Below are 15708 nucleotides of genomic sequence, written 5' to 3' on the forward strand. Positions count from 1 at the left end.
AATTGTTCTTATTTTGAAACCTGGGAAAATACCGACCGACTGCTCTTCATACAGGCCTATTAGTCTTATGGGAGTAGACACAAAAATATTGAGTAAAATTCTTGCTAAAAGGCTAGATCCACATATCCCTTTTTTGGTACATAGTGATCAGAATGGGTTTGTACAGACTCGTCAGGGATTTCATAACATAAGAAGGGTCCTCAACATAATCCACTCTAAAAATAATACCAGGGATACGGGGAGCATACATCAGTCTGACTGCCCATAAGTCCGACGGCTCATTTCTCCGACTACCCATTCTACGGTGTTAAGGTTAGGTTTAGGGTAAGGTTAAGGGTTAGGGCTACTTAACTCGGAGAAATGGGAGTTCGGACTAATGGACGCAAAAATAAATAAATGTATGGTCGGAGAAATGGGTAGTCGGACGGACGTCATGCGCCCCAGGGATACAGCACTGTTATCTCTAGATGCTAGACAAGCGTTTGATAGAATTGAGTGGCACTATTTGTTCAATTTGTTACCAAGATATGGACTTGGGGAAATTTATGAAATGGATAGAATTATTATATACCAACCCTACAGCACGCATAATGACGCATAACAATTTATCAAGCCTGTTAACGCTAGAGAGGTCAACTCGTCAGGGCTGTCCTCTCTCCCCACTTTTGTTCATTTTAGCCATTGAGCCTTTAGCCATGTCTGTCAGAGCCGAAGCTAATTTGTCAGGAATAACAATCGGAGATCATGAACACAGGATATCGTTATATGCAGACAATGTTATTCTTTTTTTGTCAAATTTATCAAACAGTGTCCAGACATTATTACATTTAATTAATAGATTTGGTCAGTTTTCTGGATATAGTATTAATAATACAAAATCTTCTATACTTTTCCTGAACAAAGATGAAAGAACTAATCCAATCATAACAACACCCTTTTTTAATGCAAGAGAAGGCTTCACCTATCTTGGAATTAAGATTACCCCCCAAATTAATACAGTCGTTCAAGCAAACTATGACCCGTTGATGAGAGAGGTACAAGAATTACTTGAAAAATGGACAACAATGCCAATATCAATGATTGGTCGGATCAATATAATCAAGATGACTATCTTGCCGAAATTCTTATATTTGTTACAGTCACTTCCAATGCCACTGCCAAAATATCTTTTTTTAAGAAATTAATAATGCATTTTGTAGGTTTATCTGGAACAATCGAAAACCTAGATTAAGACTCAGATTATTGTACTTGCCATATGATAGGGGTGGTTTACAGATGCCCAGTTTACAGTGGTATTACTGGGCCGCTCAGCTGCGTAGTGCTATGTTTTATTTTGTCACACATTCTCCTCCAGCATGGGTTCATATTGAACAAGCATCAATATCTAAGCTGCCACTAAGCCTATATTTATATTCAACAGATTTTAAAACTTTGAAGAAAAAAACTACAAATCCCTTCCTTAAGAACTCTATTGATATATGGTTTAAAGCTCATAGACATATTGGTGATACACCTCCCATCTCCCAATTTTCACCTATTTGGAATAATGCACAGTTCACTCCTGGCCGGGCAGATGGTGGTTTTCAAATTTGGGCCAACAGGGGGGTGCAAAAAATTGGAGACTTGTATGTTCAGGGCACTTTACTAACATTTAACGATCTTTGTTTGAAATATTTAATTCCAAAAAAACACTTTTTAAATACTTACAACTGAAGCATTTCATTTCATCAAAGTGTCATCAGGATACACAAGAACCGCCGCTATCCTGCCTTGAGGACATCGTGTTAAAACACATGAATGGGAAACGCCAAATCTCTATACAGTACTTGTCTCACATGATGAGGAATCTAGTCATGACAGAAGGAGGGCATGGAGTTCAGATATTAAGGAAAATATTGAAGAAGCTGAGTGGGCGACAGCTTGTATGAAAGCTCAAACACAAACCATTAATACTCGCATGAAACTGCTGTAACACAAATGGTTAATGAGAACATACATAACCCCTGAGAAACTCAATAAATGGTCCCCTGACACTCCAGATACTTGCGTGAAATGTTTGACTGAGAAAGGTACTTTAATTCATTGTGTATGGGAATGTCCTAAACTGGTAACTTTTTGGAAAACAGTTGTTGTTTTTTTTAAGTAAAATTACAGGTATTCAGGTACCCTGTGTAGCAAAACTTTGTATTTTAGGCATATACCCAGATTGCTTTTCTGTCAACTCGAAGTGTAAGACTGTGATCAGCTTTGGCCTCCTGCAGGCCAGGAGGATGGTTGCTTTGTCTTGGAAAGACACTGAAATATCATCTACACAATCTTGGATTAGAGAGATGTCAATGTATTTTACACTAGAAAAACTATCTTATGTAATCAGGGGTAAAGTATAAGAATCTGAAGAAGTGTGGGCGCCCTTAATGGACTTTCTCAAGCAACAATAGACTATATTTATCTGTAGAGCTATTCTGTGTGTGACAATTTTATTTTATTTTATCTTATTCTATTTTATTTATTTATTATTGTTATTATTTTATGTATGTATGTTTGTGTGTGTGTTTATCTTTTCTGTATGTATGTGTATTGTTGGGACCTCACCCACATGTTCTCAAACAAAGGACCATAAAACCAGCAGGGGACAAGGAATGCGCGACAGCAGACAACGGCCGTTAAATCACATCTAGGTGTGATTCCAGCCAGACGTTCAAACTCTGGCCTCCCATTGGTCAGTACCTGGCGGAAGCCCCGGAAACCCCTGTGACGTCACCGAAGGCTTAAGTGCTGCGGCGACACGCCGCTCCAGGCTTTTTCCCGTGTAACGAAGTACCGCAAGGAGCTCCAGCTTCGCGCAACTAGTTACTCTAAAGGGAGCACATCAAACGTTTGAACTCAAGACCTGGGCCGCCGTTAGCTTGCTGGACGAGCATACTGCCCCAAGTTTCTTCTGAACCACCTGGATCCTGGGGAAGACCTCCGAGCAATCGCCGCTCCCTCTTCCCCACCTCTGCCGCAGTCGTGAGAGCCGCCTTTCTTCACGAGACGACGTCGGACTCCGCCGTCCAGAGTTAACTCCACCGGTCCTCCTCTCTGCCACCCTTCCAGAGGACGACTCGTTTGTTCCGCTGTAGGACGCTACAGCCGCGCCGCACGCCATCAGATCGACGGATCTATCGCGTCGGCAAGCACGCTTCTATCCAAAGTAAGAGAGCTTTTGTCTGGGCAGAGACTAGAACTAGCGTGAATTTGTGTTGCATATCTTTGAGGACCGCCGCGTCCGGTTATGTTGATTATGTTGATTTTGCTGTATGCTTATTTGTTATTGTAACTAGACAGTTAGTCACGTATGAACACAACTCTCCATATCAGCGCCAGAGAATCAGTGAGGACACCTGGGCGTTAGTTCTGTTGCCTTCACTGTAGTGCTGCATGTGGGATTGAGTTCATCTTAGACTAACGTGACCAATCGGTCCACTTTTGCCGTCGTTATCCCCTCTCTCTCTCTCTCCTTTTTCTCTCCCTACTAACTTACACACACGCGCACGTACGCAGATACACCACACACATACGCACACACACACACCCACACACAGATACCCACCTACCTAACACAGCGGGCCTCCTTTAGGGACCCCGCCATAAACACGAGCGTTTCGACACGAGGGTTCGTATTAGAGTGATTTGTGTGGGCGGCGTGGCTGTAGCCATTGTGTATATACCTGAGAAACACGTGGGGACAGCCACACCGTGTCCATTGTCTCACTCAAACGAGCGCGCCACTCGCGACGCCATCCGACGTCACTCGACGCCTCCCCCTCTCCCTCTTAGGCCACACACACACACACACACACACACACACGCCCACATACATATACACACACACATACACACACACACCTAGACCGCACTCACACACACACACACACACACACACACACACCTAGCCTACACACACACATAGCCTACACACACACATCCATACACCTACCATATGCGCCTCCTAAGCCATTGAAAGTGTATATCTGCTGGATTGTGTATTCCTCTGAATTCCTATAACTTGAGTGTGTCCCTCTTAGGCTATACCACACATACATACACACACACACACACACACACACACACACACACACACACACACACGCCCATAGCCTACACATACGCATAAGCCTATACATACGCATAGCCTACACACACACACACACACACACACACACACATACACATACACACACATACACCCACCATATGCTCATTCTAAGTTATTTAGAGTGTATGTCTGGACTGTTTATTGATCTGAATTCCTGTGACTTTGGTGTGTACTATCTATGATTTTCTTTAATAAATACCCTTGAACTAAAGTAGTTGTTCTGTGGTTGTTTGTGTGCATTCTATTGTGACGCTAAAGCTGGTTATCAGGGTTTGTGCTCGACTTCACGCCTTCATATTTAATTGATTTTTCTACTCCATAAGAGAATTCTATAATCGAGACTAATTGTTTGGTCATTGATCCCTGATTTCAGGGTGGTGCCCCGCAGTTATATTATTAATTAATTCACTTTAATTAGTAACATAACTATTCTTCCTTCTAGTAATTATTAGCTAATACCGTTAATCCTAATGTTATTAGTTTCTCTATTGAATTTGATAATTAATACTTAGTTAACCTGCTTATTAATTATTAATGTTTAATAATTATTGTCAATTACCAAACCCTTATGTAAATCCCCTACATAAATGACGCCCCGTGTGAGGCCCTGATAAACCAGCAAAGCTACTTTTGTCACAAATTTTGTACACAAACAACACTGAACTGTACAGTTGAATCTGCTTTGAACAGCATTCTCCAGAGCCCACCTATTAGAGTGGAGGTGTTATAGTACTGCCAAGTAAAGCCAGAGGTAATTGGTAAACAGTTACAGTGTGTGATAAGTAGTAGCATGTTGTCTTTGTGACTACCGCTTGCTAACAGTAGAAGTTATCCAAGTGTGAGGGAAATTAACACGGTAACACGACTAGTGCTCGCTGAGGTGCTAAACCCACCTCACTAACATTTAAGGGTTGTAATTGTGAGCGATTAGTAGAAACCCATAGGTTTGTAAGTCACAGGTTTACTCTCACCTGTGCATCAGCAACAGCCCACAACATAACTCGCCAACACAGTCGACCCACAGGTGTAAATTCTCAGTGCGCAATGAGTGACCAGGGTCCCAGTGCACAAGGAGCAGAAGCTCCCCAAAGTCCATGCGACGCAGCCCTGCAGGATGCGGTCGCAGGACTCATCCGTCTCTCCTTAAATGACAGAGAGACACTGAGTGCCTACCGCCTCGACACGTGCGAGGCAAAGCTCGAGGAGCTGGTCAGCTATGTTAATGACCCCACTGGGAAGCCACCGCGCTCCATCCCAGACATTCTGGGGCAAATTGCCCTGCTCTATCAGCGCAAGGCTGAAATTCAGGCACGAAGAGCCCAAGATGAACTCACTCGGTTGCGAAGTGAGAAAGCCCGCCAGGCACAAGAAGCCCAAGATGAACTCACTCGGTTGCAGAGTGAGACAGCCCGCCAGGCAAAAGAAGCCCGAGAAGAACTCACTTACTGGCAAAGTGAGAAATCCCGCCTGGAACAGGAGCTCCAGGATAAGGAGGACGAGATGATACAGGTAAGTCGTGTGCCAGAACCAGCCCTGAGACCTCCAATAAGCTCACAAGCTTACGCCCCCGAGAGATCTGCTGCGGGGCTGGCAGAGTACTCACTTGGGTACGACTCAGATGCTCCGGCTTATGGTCAAAGATCCAATTGGACCCGCACTCAGGAATATGACCTTGAACCATATAAGCCAGCCCGAGCAAGTAAGCAAACCGCGTCGGACACACGGCGGTGGGAGGATCCCCAGCCATATAGGCCAATCCGATCAGGTAAGCAAACCGCGCTAGACACACGACGGTGGGAGGATTCCCAGCAATGGGAACCATTCACTCCAAACTACACCACTGCCGCAGATCGGAGGAAATTTGGGCCCACTGTGTTGCCTGAGCCGTACCCTGGGGACTACCAATACAGTAGCACCCAGGGATACGCAGCTCCGGTCAACGCAGGAGCTGTGGTGAGCAGCTACCAACAGCCACCAACACTTTTCTATGAGGACTCAGGAGTCCCCCAATACAGCGGTGCCCCCCCCTCTGCACGCATTCGTACTGCTCAGCGCTTTGACGACCCAGTCTCGTCATCACAATGGAGAGAATATTATACTCCGACCCATCGAAATACTCGTGCTTTTGATCCTCGCGATTCCAGCCGTCCTCAGGCCGTTTCTTTCCGACGGTATAGAGATGACCGAGACGTCACCTCAGAAGACTCAGACGACGGCGTCTCAAAAGAACGAGGCCTGAGGACCCGTCAACTTGAATCCCTTGCTAGAGATGTCGAGCGTTTTGACCCGGGAAACCCAGAGGCTAGTGTTGATGACTACCTCCGGGAGGTCGAACGCTGCTTGCTAGATCTCCCTCGCCCCTCCACGCGGGAGAAGCTTAAGCTCATCTGGAAAACCTCATCCAGGAGCGTCCATGTGTTCATGGAATCCCCCTGACACCAGGGATACTTACTCGGCTCTTTGCCAAGCTCTGAGGGAAGAATACTCCCTCTACAATGATCCTACCGCCGCCGCCATGGGCGCCTACGCAGTCACCCAGAAGAAGACAGAACCACCGAGGGAATACTATCGGCGCCTGCAGGTAGCCTTCTTCCAGGGCCGCCACGCACCTGGGTTAGAGGAAGACCAAGCTTTCAAGTCCCTATTTGTCCGTAATCTCCACGAACTGGTAAGGTACGACGTCTCACTGATGTACCGGACCCACAATCCCCCTATGAAAGAAATCCGCAAACATGCGCAAATGGTGTGGGAATTGCGCCAGGAGACAGGTAAGAAACCCGGGGGTGAAGCCAGAGTCCTGGGAATCCAGGCGTCAGAGGATACAGACTTAACCCTTGAGGGCAGTGAAACCCCTCGGGATAGAGCCACCAACCAAGCAGCATCAGATGGCCGCCAGCACCCGAACCAAGGGGGCGGCCGGCAAAACTATAGGAACGATAGGTCAGGTAAGCCAAACCCACGCAACTTCCCCCAGCAAAGGGGGGGGTTCAACAGAAACAACAAACGAGGAGGTAAGTATAACGGTAGGCACCAAGGTCACCAAGGTCACCAAGGTTCCCAAGGTTACCAAGGTTACCAAGGTCACCATGGTCACCAAGGTTACCAAGGTTACCAACGTAATGAGCATCCAGGGTCGGAGATAGCCGAACTCATACAGGCCGTCACTGAAGTAGTGAAGAAGTTCCCCAGCCAAGTGGTAGCTGACCCTCCGCAGGGACCAGCCACAGAACCCTCATCAGCATGACTAAGCCGGGAAAAACCCCCCGCCGCTCAAGAAGTCTACTTCGTGAGCTGGGGGAGGGGACCGGGGGAATCACAGGGATTCCCCAAGATGACCTCCTCCCAACACGCTAACACACCATTCTTGACCTTCTTGGCTGATTTAGTGCGTAAGGGCAACGCCCGGCGCATCTACACCTCAGTTACAGTGGGAGGATGTGTCAAGGCCCTTGCCCTGCTTGACTCCGGGTCAGAGATCAGTCTGATGAACACCCGCATGTTTTCAGAGGTCACCGGAGCTATGCTTTCCCTTGGTAAGCCGCTTCAAATAGAGGCTTGCAACATCAGCATCACGAGCTACACACAGGACCAATCACCGATCACCCAACGTGCCTGGGTTAACATCACCTTTCAGGGGATGTCCCTCATACACCCTGTCTATGTCACCACCATAGATACAGAACCACTGCTTCTTGGTCAGGACCTGCTGGATAGGCTGGCCCCTCTCATCGACTGTCATCGCGGGCACATTTGGGCTCAGATAAGCAGCCCAAAGGCGCATAGCCAAGGAGATGGTCCGTCCACTCCTGGCCCCACGGTCTCTACCATTGAGTCCAAGGCTCCCTTGCCAGCTTTCACATCTCCTCCTGAGCCCGGGTTAAGCTCCGACGGTCCCACGCTCCCCGGTGACCCACAGCTACCAACCACTGGGAATACAAACTTGTTTGAGGGACATGAGTCATTCCTCTGCTCGCTGGAAAACGCGAACCCCTCACTATACAGTCCACACGTCGTCGGAGACGTGTACCTCAATGAAACTCTAGTCCCACAGGCGTTGGTAGCCCTTTGGTCAGAAAAGACCGCAATCCACCAAGATTTGTTTAGAACCTTGTGCCAACAAGACCCGGCCCCAACTTTCATACAACGCAGCCATCGCTTGTTATCTGCAGAGTCCCCGCAGACCCTAATCAAAGCTACCGGTGTATGTGCTCTTTCAATACAGATTAGAAAGAAAAAGGTGGTACACTACTTGAGTGTGGTCCCCGAACTCCAAGTCCCCTGTATCATAGGGGCGGATCTTCTTGTCAGGCTGGGCGTCCAGCTGGATACCATCAACCAGGTCCTGTGGTCCAGGGCAAGTGTTGAGAATCTCCCCCTCATACCAGATGCGGCACACATGGCATCTGGCCAAACCATTCCCCAAGCATGTCAAGTTGCCAGCGAAGTAAGCATAACCATACCAGAACGAACAACGGGCTTCCCCGTCCGTCTGGCACTCCTTAAAGGCCAAAAGATCTCGGCCCAACAAGCTTTCTTCCAACCCTTGTCTTACTTCCAGGAACTCAACTTGACAGTCTGCGGTAACCCCCTCCTTGAACTACAGAATCGGTCGGCATATCTCCTGGTCCAAAACTTGACCCAGGTCCCCATCTCCATCAAAGCAGGACAGCGCCTGGGTATCTTGATAGACAGCTCGTTTCACGACTTTGAGCTGACAGTGCCTGTCATAGGTAACCTCCCCCCATCTTTGATCAAGGACGGTGGATTGGACGACGTCCTGTTCTCCTTCCCACACAAAATGATCGCTACCGCTTGTCATGATATCCTTGGACAGAAATCCATCTGTGGTGCTACTCTGAACAACGAGGGAGACATGCTAGTACATGCTCTCACTGCCCAACCAGTCAACACAGACACGGCGGTTGACACGGCTGTACCCACACCAGGGGAACCCTATCCCGGCTTTGAAGCCGAGATTGATAAGCAGCTTGCAAAAGCAGATGCTCTCACAACCCAAGAGCAGCAAGACGCCCTTAGGGAACTCTTCCGCGAATTCCAATCAATCTTTTCAAGGGACTCACTTGATTGTGGGGTTACCAACCTCCATACGGTACGCATTCCCACTGACCCAAAGGCACCACCTACCTTTGTGCGTCAGTATCGAATCCCACTGGCTGCCTACGAGTCCATACAGGAAATCCTGGACCAACTGCTTGAGAAGAAAATTATCAGGGAGTGCAACTCAACCTACAACTCACCTATCTGGCCAGTCTTGAAACCAACAGGTAAGTGGCGTCTCACCATCGATTACCGACCATTAAACAAGCAGGTCCCACTTTCACGCTGGCCCATGATCCACTTGGATCAGGAACTGGCTAAAGTGAAAGGAGCTCACTTCTTCTCCACAGTGGATGTGTCCAATGGGTTCTGGACCATGAAAGTAGATCCGGCCGACCAGTACAAGCTAGCCTTCTCCTTTTGTAACCGCCAATACACCTGGAACCGATGCCCATTCGGTTACTCGAACTCACCAGCAGAGTTCAATATCTTCCTCCACAAGGCCATGAGCGACGCGGCAGCTCGTGGAAACCTTATCTACGTGGACGACATCCTCATGAGGAGTCGCACTTTCGAAGAACACTTGGCCGAAGTTCGGCATGTGCTCCAGCAACTGTCGGCCGCAGGAGCCAAGCTGGCGCTCGCGAAAGGCCAGTGGTGTCGTACCAAAGTTGAGTACGTCGGACTCACGGTCGGCACTGATGGCATTGAGCCTCAAGCAGCACGTATCCGTGCTATTCAAGACATCACCGCACCGACTAATGTGTCGGAGCTTAGAAGCTTCCTAGGGGTCTGCAACTACTCACGACAGTTCATTGAAGACTATGCTGAGATGGCAAGACCCCTCACAGAGCTGCTCCGCAAGGAGGAGCCCTTTCGATGGGATTCCTGCCAAGAGCAATCCTTTCGCCTCATGAAAGAGAAGCTTTGCACAGCACCTTGTCTGGCCTACCCAGACAAAGACAAAGAGTTCTACCTTGAGGCAAGCTTCTCCCCCCAGTCTCTCAGCGCCGCCCTAGCACAGAAATATGACGCAAACAGGCGAGTTGTCGCCTACGCCAGTCGTCCCCTAAGCAGCGTCGAGGTAAAGTTCTCTGACTGTGAAAAAGCTCTCCTTGCCACAGTGTGGGCAGTGGAGCATTTCCGTAGCTACATCGGAGGCCAGAAGGTAATAATCGAAACTTGTCACCAACCAGTCACTTTCCTTAATAGTCAACGACTTAGAGAAGGACGCGTGTCAAACAGCCGCATTGCCTCTTGGATGATGGCCCTACAGGGGTACGACGTAGAGGTAAAGTATGCGCAGAGTTTTAAAATGCCCCTGGGACGGGGTATCGCTGAATGTCAGCATTGTGACTGTGAAAGCCAGCCAAGTTTCCAGTCCCTCCTGACCACTACACAGACGCTCCCTTCCAACCATCACTACTACGATGAGAATGTCTGCCAAGGCATGATAGAAGTTTTCATTGATGGCTGTTCCTTCCACCACGAAAGCCAGCTCAGAGCTGGGGTGGGCGTTGTCTGGCCCGAATCAACAGTTGACTCACCAAATCATCTCCAGCTCGGCGCCAAAACCAGCCAGTATGCCGAGGTGGCAGCAGTGCTCATTGTGCTCCAGCAAGCTGCCGAAGGCTCGATACTGCAACTTGTGATCTGCTCCGACTCAAATTACGCCCGCCATAGTTTCGTCTCCCACTTCCCTTTGTGGAAGGCAAAGGGGATGAAAAACGCTCGTAACAAAGACGTCAAACACTCAGAACTATTCTTGGCGACCGATCAACTGGTAACAGAGAAGGGGATGGTGGTGTATTGGAGAAAGGTCAAGGGTCACTCTCAAATAGCGGGCCCCGACAAAATTGGTAACGATGAAGCAGACCGCCTAGCGAAGCTAGGAGCAGAACAGGGTACACCTTGGGAGTTCCAGGACAACTGGCTACCCCCTTCAAAGCCTTATGTGGTGAACGCTATCACCCGTCAACAAGCAAAAACACAGCAGAAGGAACCTTGTCAGGAGAGCCAGACTGTGTTCCTGAACCAAAAGCTAGAGGACTCAGACCTGGTCACCATGCAAGAACAGGATTCCACCTTGAAAGTCATCAGAAAACTTGTGGCCAGCCCTCCTCCAGATGGGGTGCCGAAAGCACCAAAGGGGGAGTCAAAGGAACTACAAGGTTTTTACCGAGAACTGCCAAACTTGAGGCTTGAAAAGGGTTTGTTGGTCTACACCAGTAAAGGTCAGGGACCTGTCCGTTGGGTAGTCCCGACGGACCACCGGGGAGTCATGCTGGCCCATGCCCATGACTGCCCTGTGGGCGGTCATCGTGGCTCAAAGGCCACTCTTCAAACCCTCCGAGAGGTGGTATATTGGCCTGCAATGGCCCAAGATACCACACTTTATGTCCAGAGCTGCCTGATCTGCTGTCAATTCCAACCTTCTCGGCCCATAAACCGAGCCCCCCTCCAAAAGAAAGGGGTCACTTTCCCATGGTCCCACCTTCAAGTGGATTGGATTGGGCCTGTCCCGAAATCCTCACGGGGTAATAAATACCTTCTCACCGTTACTTGTTCGTTCACCAAATGGGTTGAGTGCCTTCCCGCTCCCAACGACACCGCCGTCACGACCGCAGTTCTTCTGCTGAACCATGTGTTCAGCCGCTGGGGTCTCCCTCTTTCAGTCGATTCAGACAGAGGTACCCATTTCACGTCCAGTGTCATGACTGCCCTGTACGATATGCTGGGAGTTGAGGTAAAATTCCATGTGGCCTACCACCCCCAATCATCCGGACAGGTGGAAAGGGCCAACCGCACCATCACTCACATGCTCAGGAAGTATGTTGGTAGTGGTGGCAAGGACTGGGACATAAAACTCCCTCTAGTGCTCATGGCCATTAGGTCCACCCCTCATCGTTCCACAGGGGTCACCCCCTTTGAGATGATGACTGGGCGAGAGATGACCTTGCCACTTCACCTCCTATACCATCCTGAGGATGTCAGTGTCGCTACCGCCTACACAGCTCACCAGTATGTGACTGACTTGAAGGAACACCTTCAAACTACTTTCTCCTGGGCCCAAAAGAATTTGGAATCCAGTGCAAAGGGGGCCAAAGCCTATTACGACCGAACCGCGTCCCACCGAGAGTACGAGGTCGGTAATAAGGTATTCTACTTCAAGTTTGCACAGCCGACCGGCGTCTCCAAAAAGTTTCTTCCACACTGGTCGGGCCCGTACGAGATTGTGCACAAGCTATCCCCGGTGGCCTATCAGATCAAGGTCCCGAAGCCTAGGCAGCCCCCCACTTACAAGTGGGTCCACGCGAATCAACCAACCGGCATCGTACTGCAGGGGTCACCAGGACTCCTTCTCACCCACTGTAGTCTCATCACCCATCGTATCTATGTGCGCTTAGATCCTTGGGACGCGTACCGTAACCACATACGCCTCCCCCTGAAGATAACAGAGGGTAGACTCAGCAGGACTCAGATCCACAACACCATAGAACATGCAGAACAAGCAACGGCCCATATTCTGGAACAGTTGGACAAATTCTTGGTAACGGAAAAAGATCTGAGTGAAAAGAAGCGACCAAAACGATTTCTTGGGGCTCTGCTCTCTGCAGCGGCAGGAATCGGCTCTCTGTTTTCCATTGGTCTCTCGGCTGCCAACTCAGTCAGTCTGGGAACACTCCGAAGACATGTGAGTGAACTCGAGGAAGAAATGCCTGAGATTCAAGAGAAGCTCGGCCGCCAACAGGGACAACTGCAAGGTATGGGGAAAACCCTTCAGGGGACTATAGTGAAAGTCAACCTGCACTCAGCTCTACTTAACAACACTTGGCATGCGTTAGATGCGCTAACAACCATCGTCCAGGATGATATAACCCATGTACGCATAGTCAGAGATTTTATGCAAGACCTCCTCAGAGAGATTAGCTCCTCCATAAATAGCCTTAGTGCAGGCAGAATCCCGCCCTACTTGGTCCCGCTGACCACGGTAGAGCAGATTCTTAGGGCTGCCAGTACCACAACCGTGCAGCCCTCCCAAGTACACCTGGCGTATAACCTTGGCAGTGCTATCCCAATCTCAGTCAACCCACAGAGCTTAGAGTTGGGGTTCATTTTAAACTTACCAGTCATTGAGCAGCAGAACATCTACAGATTGAAATCAGTTTTGAATGTTGGGTTCTGGGAAAGAGATACACATGTACACCTTAACACACCACCAATTATTGCCTACCACGATGACAATCCATCACTGTACCTTGTCCCCAATCTAAACATGTGCACAAAAATGAAGGACATCCACTGGGTTTGCCCTAGCAACCCTTTTATCAGAGATGTCACCAACTACCTGTGTGGGCTCAGACCCGACGCCCCGGAGCAAAAGTGTCAAGGCAGCATGTCTACCAGAGACAATGGTGCCGAAACTAGAGTAGAGAGAGCCGGTAATAAATGGCTCATCAGTACACCCGCCTCCCAGGTGGTGGTCTCTTATGACCGTCACAATACGGCCACTAAGTTAACTCTGCCAAACCAAACAGTATTCCTAACTGTCCCAGAGGGAGCCACAGTACACATTGACGATATAATTCTCCATCATCTCAGTCCAGACAGATACGACACTGAAATTGAAATCATGGATGCATTTGTCGGACACAATTTGACCATCGGTGACATCCTCCAACATGAGCTACTGACCGAAGGCACCAAACTGATAAAATTCAACTTAAAACCTGAAGGGCTCACGGCCATGTTGCCTAAGCATTTGCCTGGGCGATCTTACCAAGATCACCCAATCAGTATGGTGGCTTTGGTGCTTCTGCTTAGTGGGTGGATTATCACCGCGGTGATCGCACACATCATGTACAAATACATCCAGAAGCTACAGGCCAGATTAGATTCTATTCTAGTGGTGTCACCTCGCTTTACCAACCACACCCTAAATACACCACTGGCCAACCCAACCCCAAGGGGTGAAGGAGAAGCCTACTAACCCTTTCATTAACAAACATTCTCTATTCTCCTCTTTTCAATTCTTAGATGTGTTTTGTTTTGTGTTCTTTCATTTTCATTTTTTTTTTTTTTTCTTACTGTTATTACATGATAGAAGTGATGATGTGTTGTAGCATGTGATAGCATAGTGTTATTAGTTAAGACGTCCTGCCCAGACGAGCCTCTGCATAAATGCCCAGACACTAGCCTCTTGACCGGTGCTATATGAACTGTTTGAACTGTTGGACTGTTGAGGACTTTCTCCACGCAGGAAACATGCGGATTATTCAGCCCTTCTGTTGCTCCAAAGACTGGACTCTAACCCACTCTTCGGACCAAAGGGGGGATGTTGGGACCTCACCCACATGTTCTCAAACAAAGGACCATAAAACCAGCAGGGGACAAGGAATGCGCGACAGCAGACAACGGCCGTTAAATCACATCTAGGTGTGATTCCAGCCAGACGTTCAAACTCTGGCCTCCCATTGGTCAGTACCTGGCGGAAGCCCCGGAAACCCCTGTGACGTCACCGAAGGCTTAAGTGCTGCGGCGACGCGCCGCTCCAGGCTTTTTCCCGTGTAACGAAGTACCGCAAGGAGCTCCAGCTTCGCGCAACTAGTTACTCTAAAGGGAGCACATCAAACGTTTGAACTCAAGACCTGGGCCGCCGTTAGCTTGCTGGACGAGCATACTGCCCCAAGTTTCTTCTGAACCACCTGGATCCTGGGGAAGACCTCCGAGCAATCGCCGCTCCCTCTTCCCCACCTCTGCCGCAGTCGTGAGAGCCGCCTTTCTTCACGAGACGACGTCGGACTCCGCCGTCCAGAGTTAACTCCACCGGTCCTCCTCTCTGCCACCCTTCCAGAGGACGACTCGTTTGTTCCGCTGTAGGACGCTACAGCCGCGCCGCACGCCATCAGATCGACGGATCTATCGCGTCGGCAAGCACGCTTCTATCCAAAGTAAGAGAGCTTTTGTCTGGGCAGAGACTAGAACTAGCGTGAATTTGTGTTGCATATCTTTGAGGACCGCCGCGTCCGGTTATGTTGATTATGTTGATTTTGCTGTATGCTTATTTGTTATTGTAACTAGACAGTTAGTCACGTATGAACACAACTCTCCATATCAGCGCCAGAGAATCAGTGAGGACACCTGGGCGTTAGTTCTGTTGCCTTCACTGTAGTGCTGCATGTGGGATTGAGTTCATCTTAGACTAACGTGACCAATCGGTCCACTTTTGCCGTCGTTATCCCCTCTCTCTCTCTCTCCTTTTTCTCTCCCTACTAACTTACACACACGCGCACGTACGCAGATACACCACACACATACGCACACACACACACCCACACACAGATACCCACCTACCTAACACAGCGGGCCTCCTTTAGGGACCCCGCCATAAACACGAGCGTTTCGACACAAGGGTTCGTATTAGAGTGATTTGTGTGGGCGGCGTGGCTGTAGCCATTGTGTATATACCTGAGAAACACGTGGGGACAGCCACACCGTGTCCATTGTCTCAC

The 15708-nt window shown here is 49.0% G+C and overlaps 1 protein-coding gene across 1 annotated transcript; it reads left to right on the plus strand.

Moving 5' to 3' along the window:
- Positions 1–6551: 6551 nt before the first annotated feature.
- On the plus strand, positions 6552–14186 carry LOC146977814 (protein NYNRIN-like). Its single transcript, XM_085790508.1, has 3 exons — positions 6552–6683; positions 9903–11840; positions 13956–14186. Exons 1-3 carry the CDS (start codon positions 6552–6554, stop codon positions 14184–14186), a joined length of 2301 nt encoding a protein of 766 aa, XP_085646634.1.
- The last annotated feature ends 1522 nt before the right edge of the window (positions 14187–15708 follow it).

Source organism: Trachurus japonicus, chromosome 11 (assembly GCF_045865225.1).
Source record: "Trachurus japonicus isolate A0001 chromosome 11, Traja_1.0".
Taxonomy (NCBI): domain Eukaryota; kingdom Metazoa; phylum Chordata; class Actinopteri; order Carangiformes; family Carangidae; genus Trachurus; species Trachurus japonicus.

Excerpts from the sequence above, each read along its gene's own strand:
- LOC146977814 (XM_085790508.1), top strand. The coding sequence starts at position 6,552 with ATGTGTTCATGGAATCCCCCTGACACCAGGGATACTTACTCGGCTCTT. Across the intron at positions 6,684-9,902 it reads ACGCAGTCACCCAGAAGAAG|ATTGAGCCTCAAGCAGCACG; the intron begins ACAGAACCACCG and ends GGCACTGATGGC. Across the intron at positions 11,841-13,955 it reads CAGTTCTTCTGCTGAACCAT|CATTTGCCTGGGCGATCTTA; the intron begins GTGTTCAGCCGC and ends ATGTTGCCTAAG.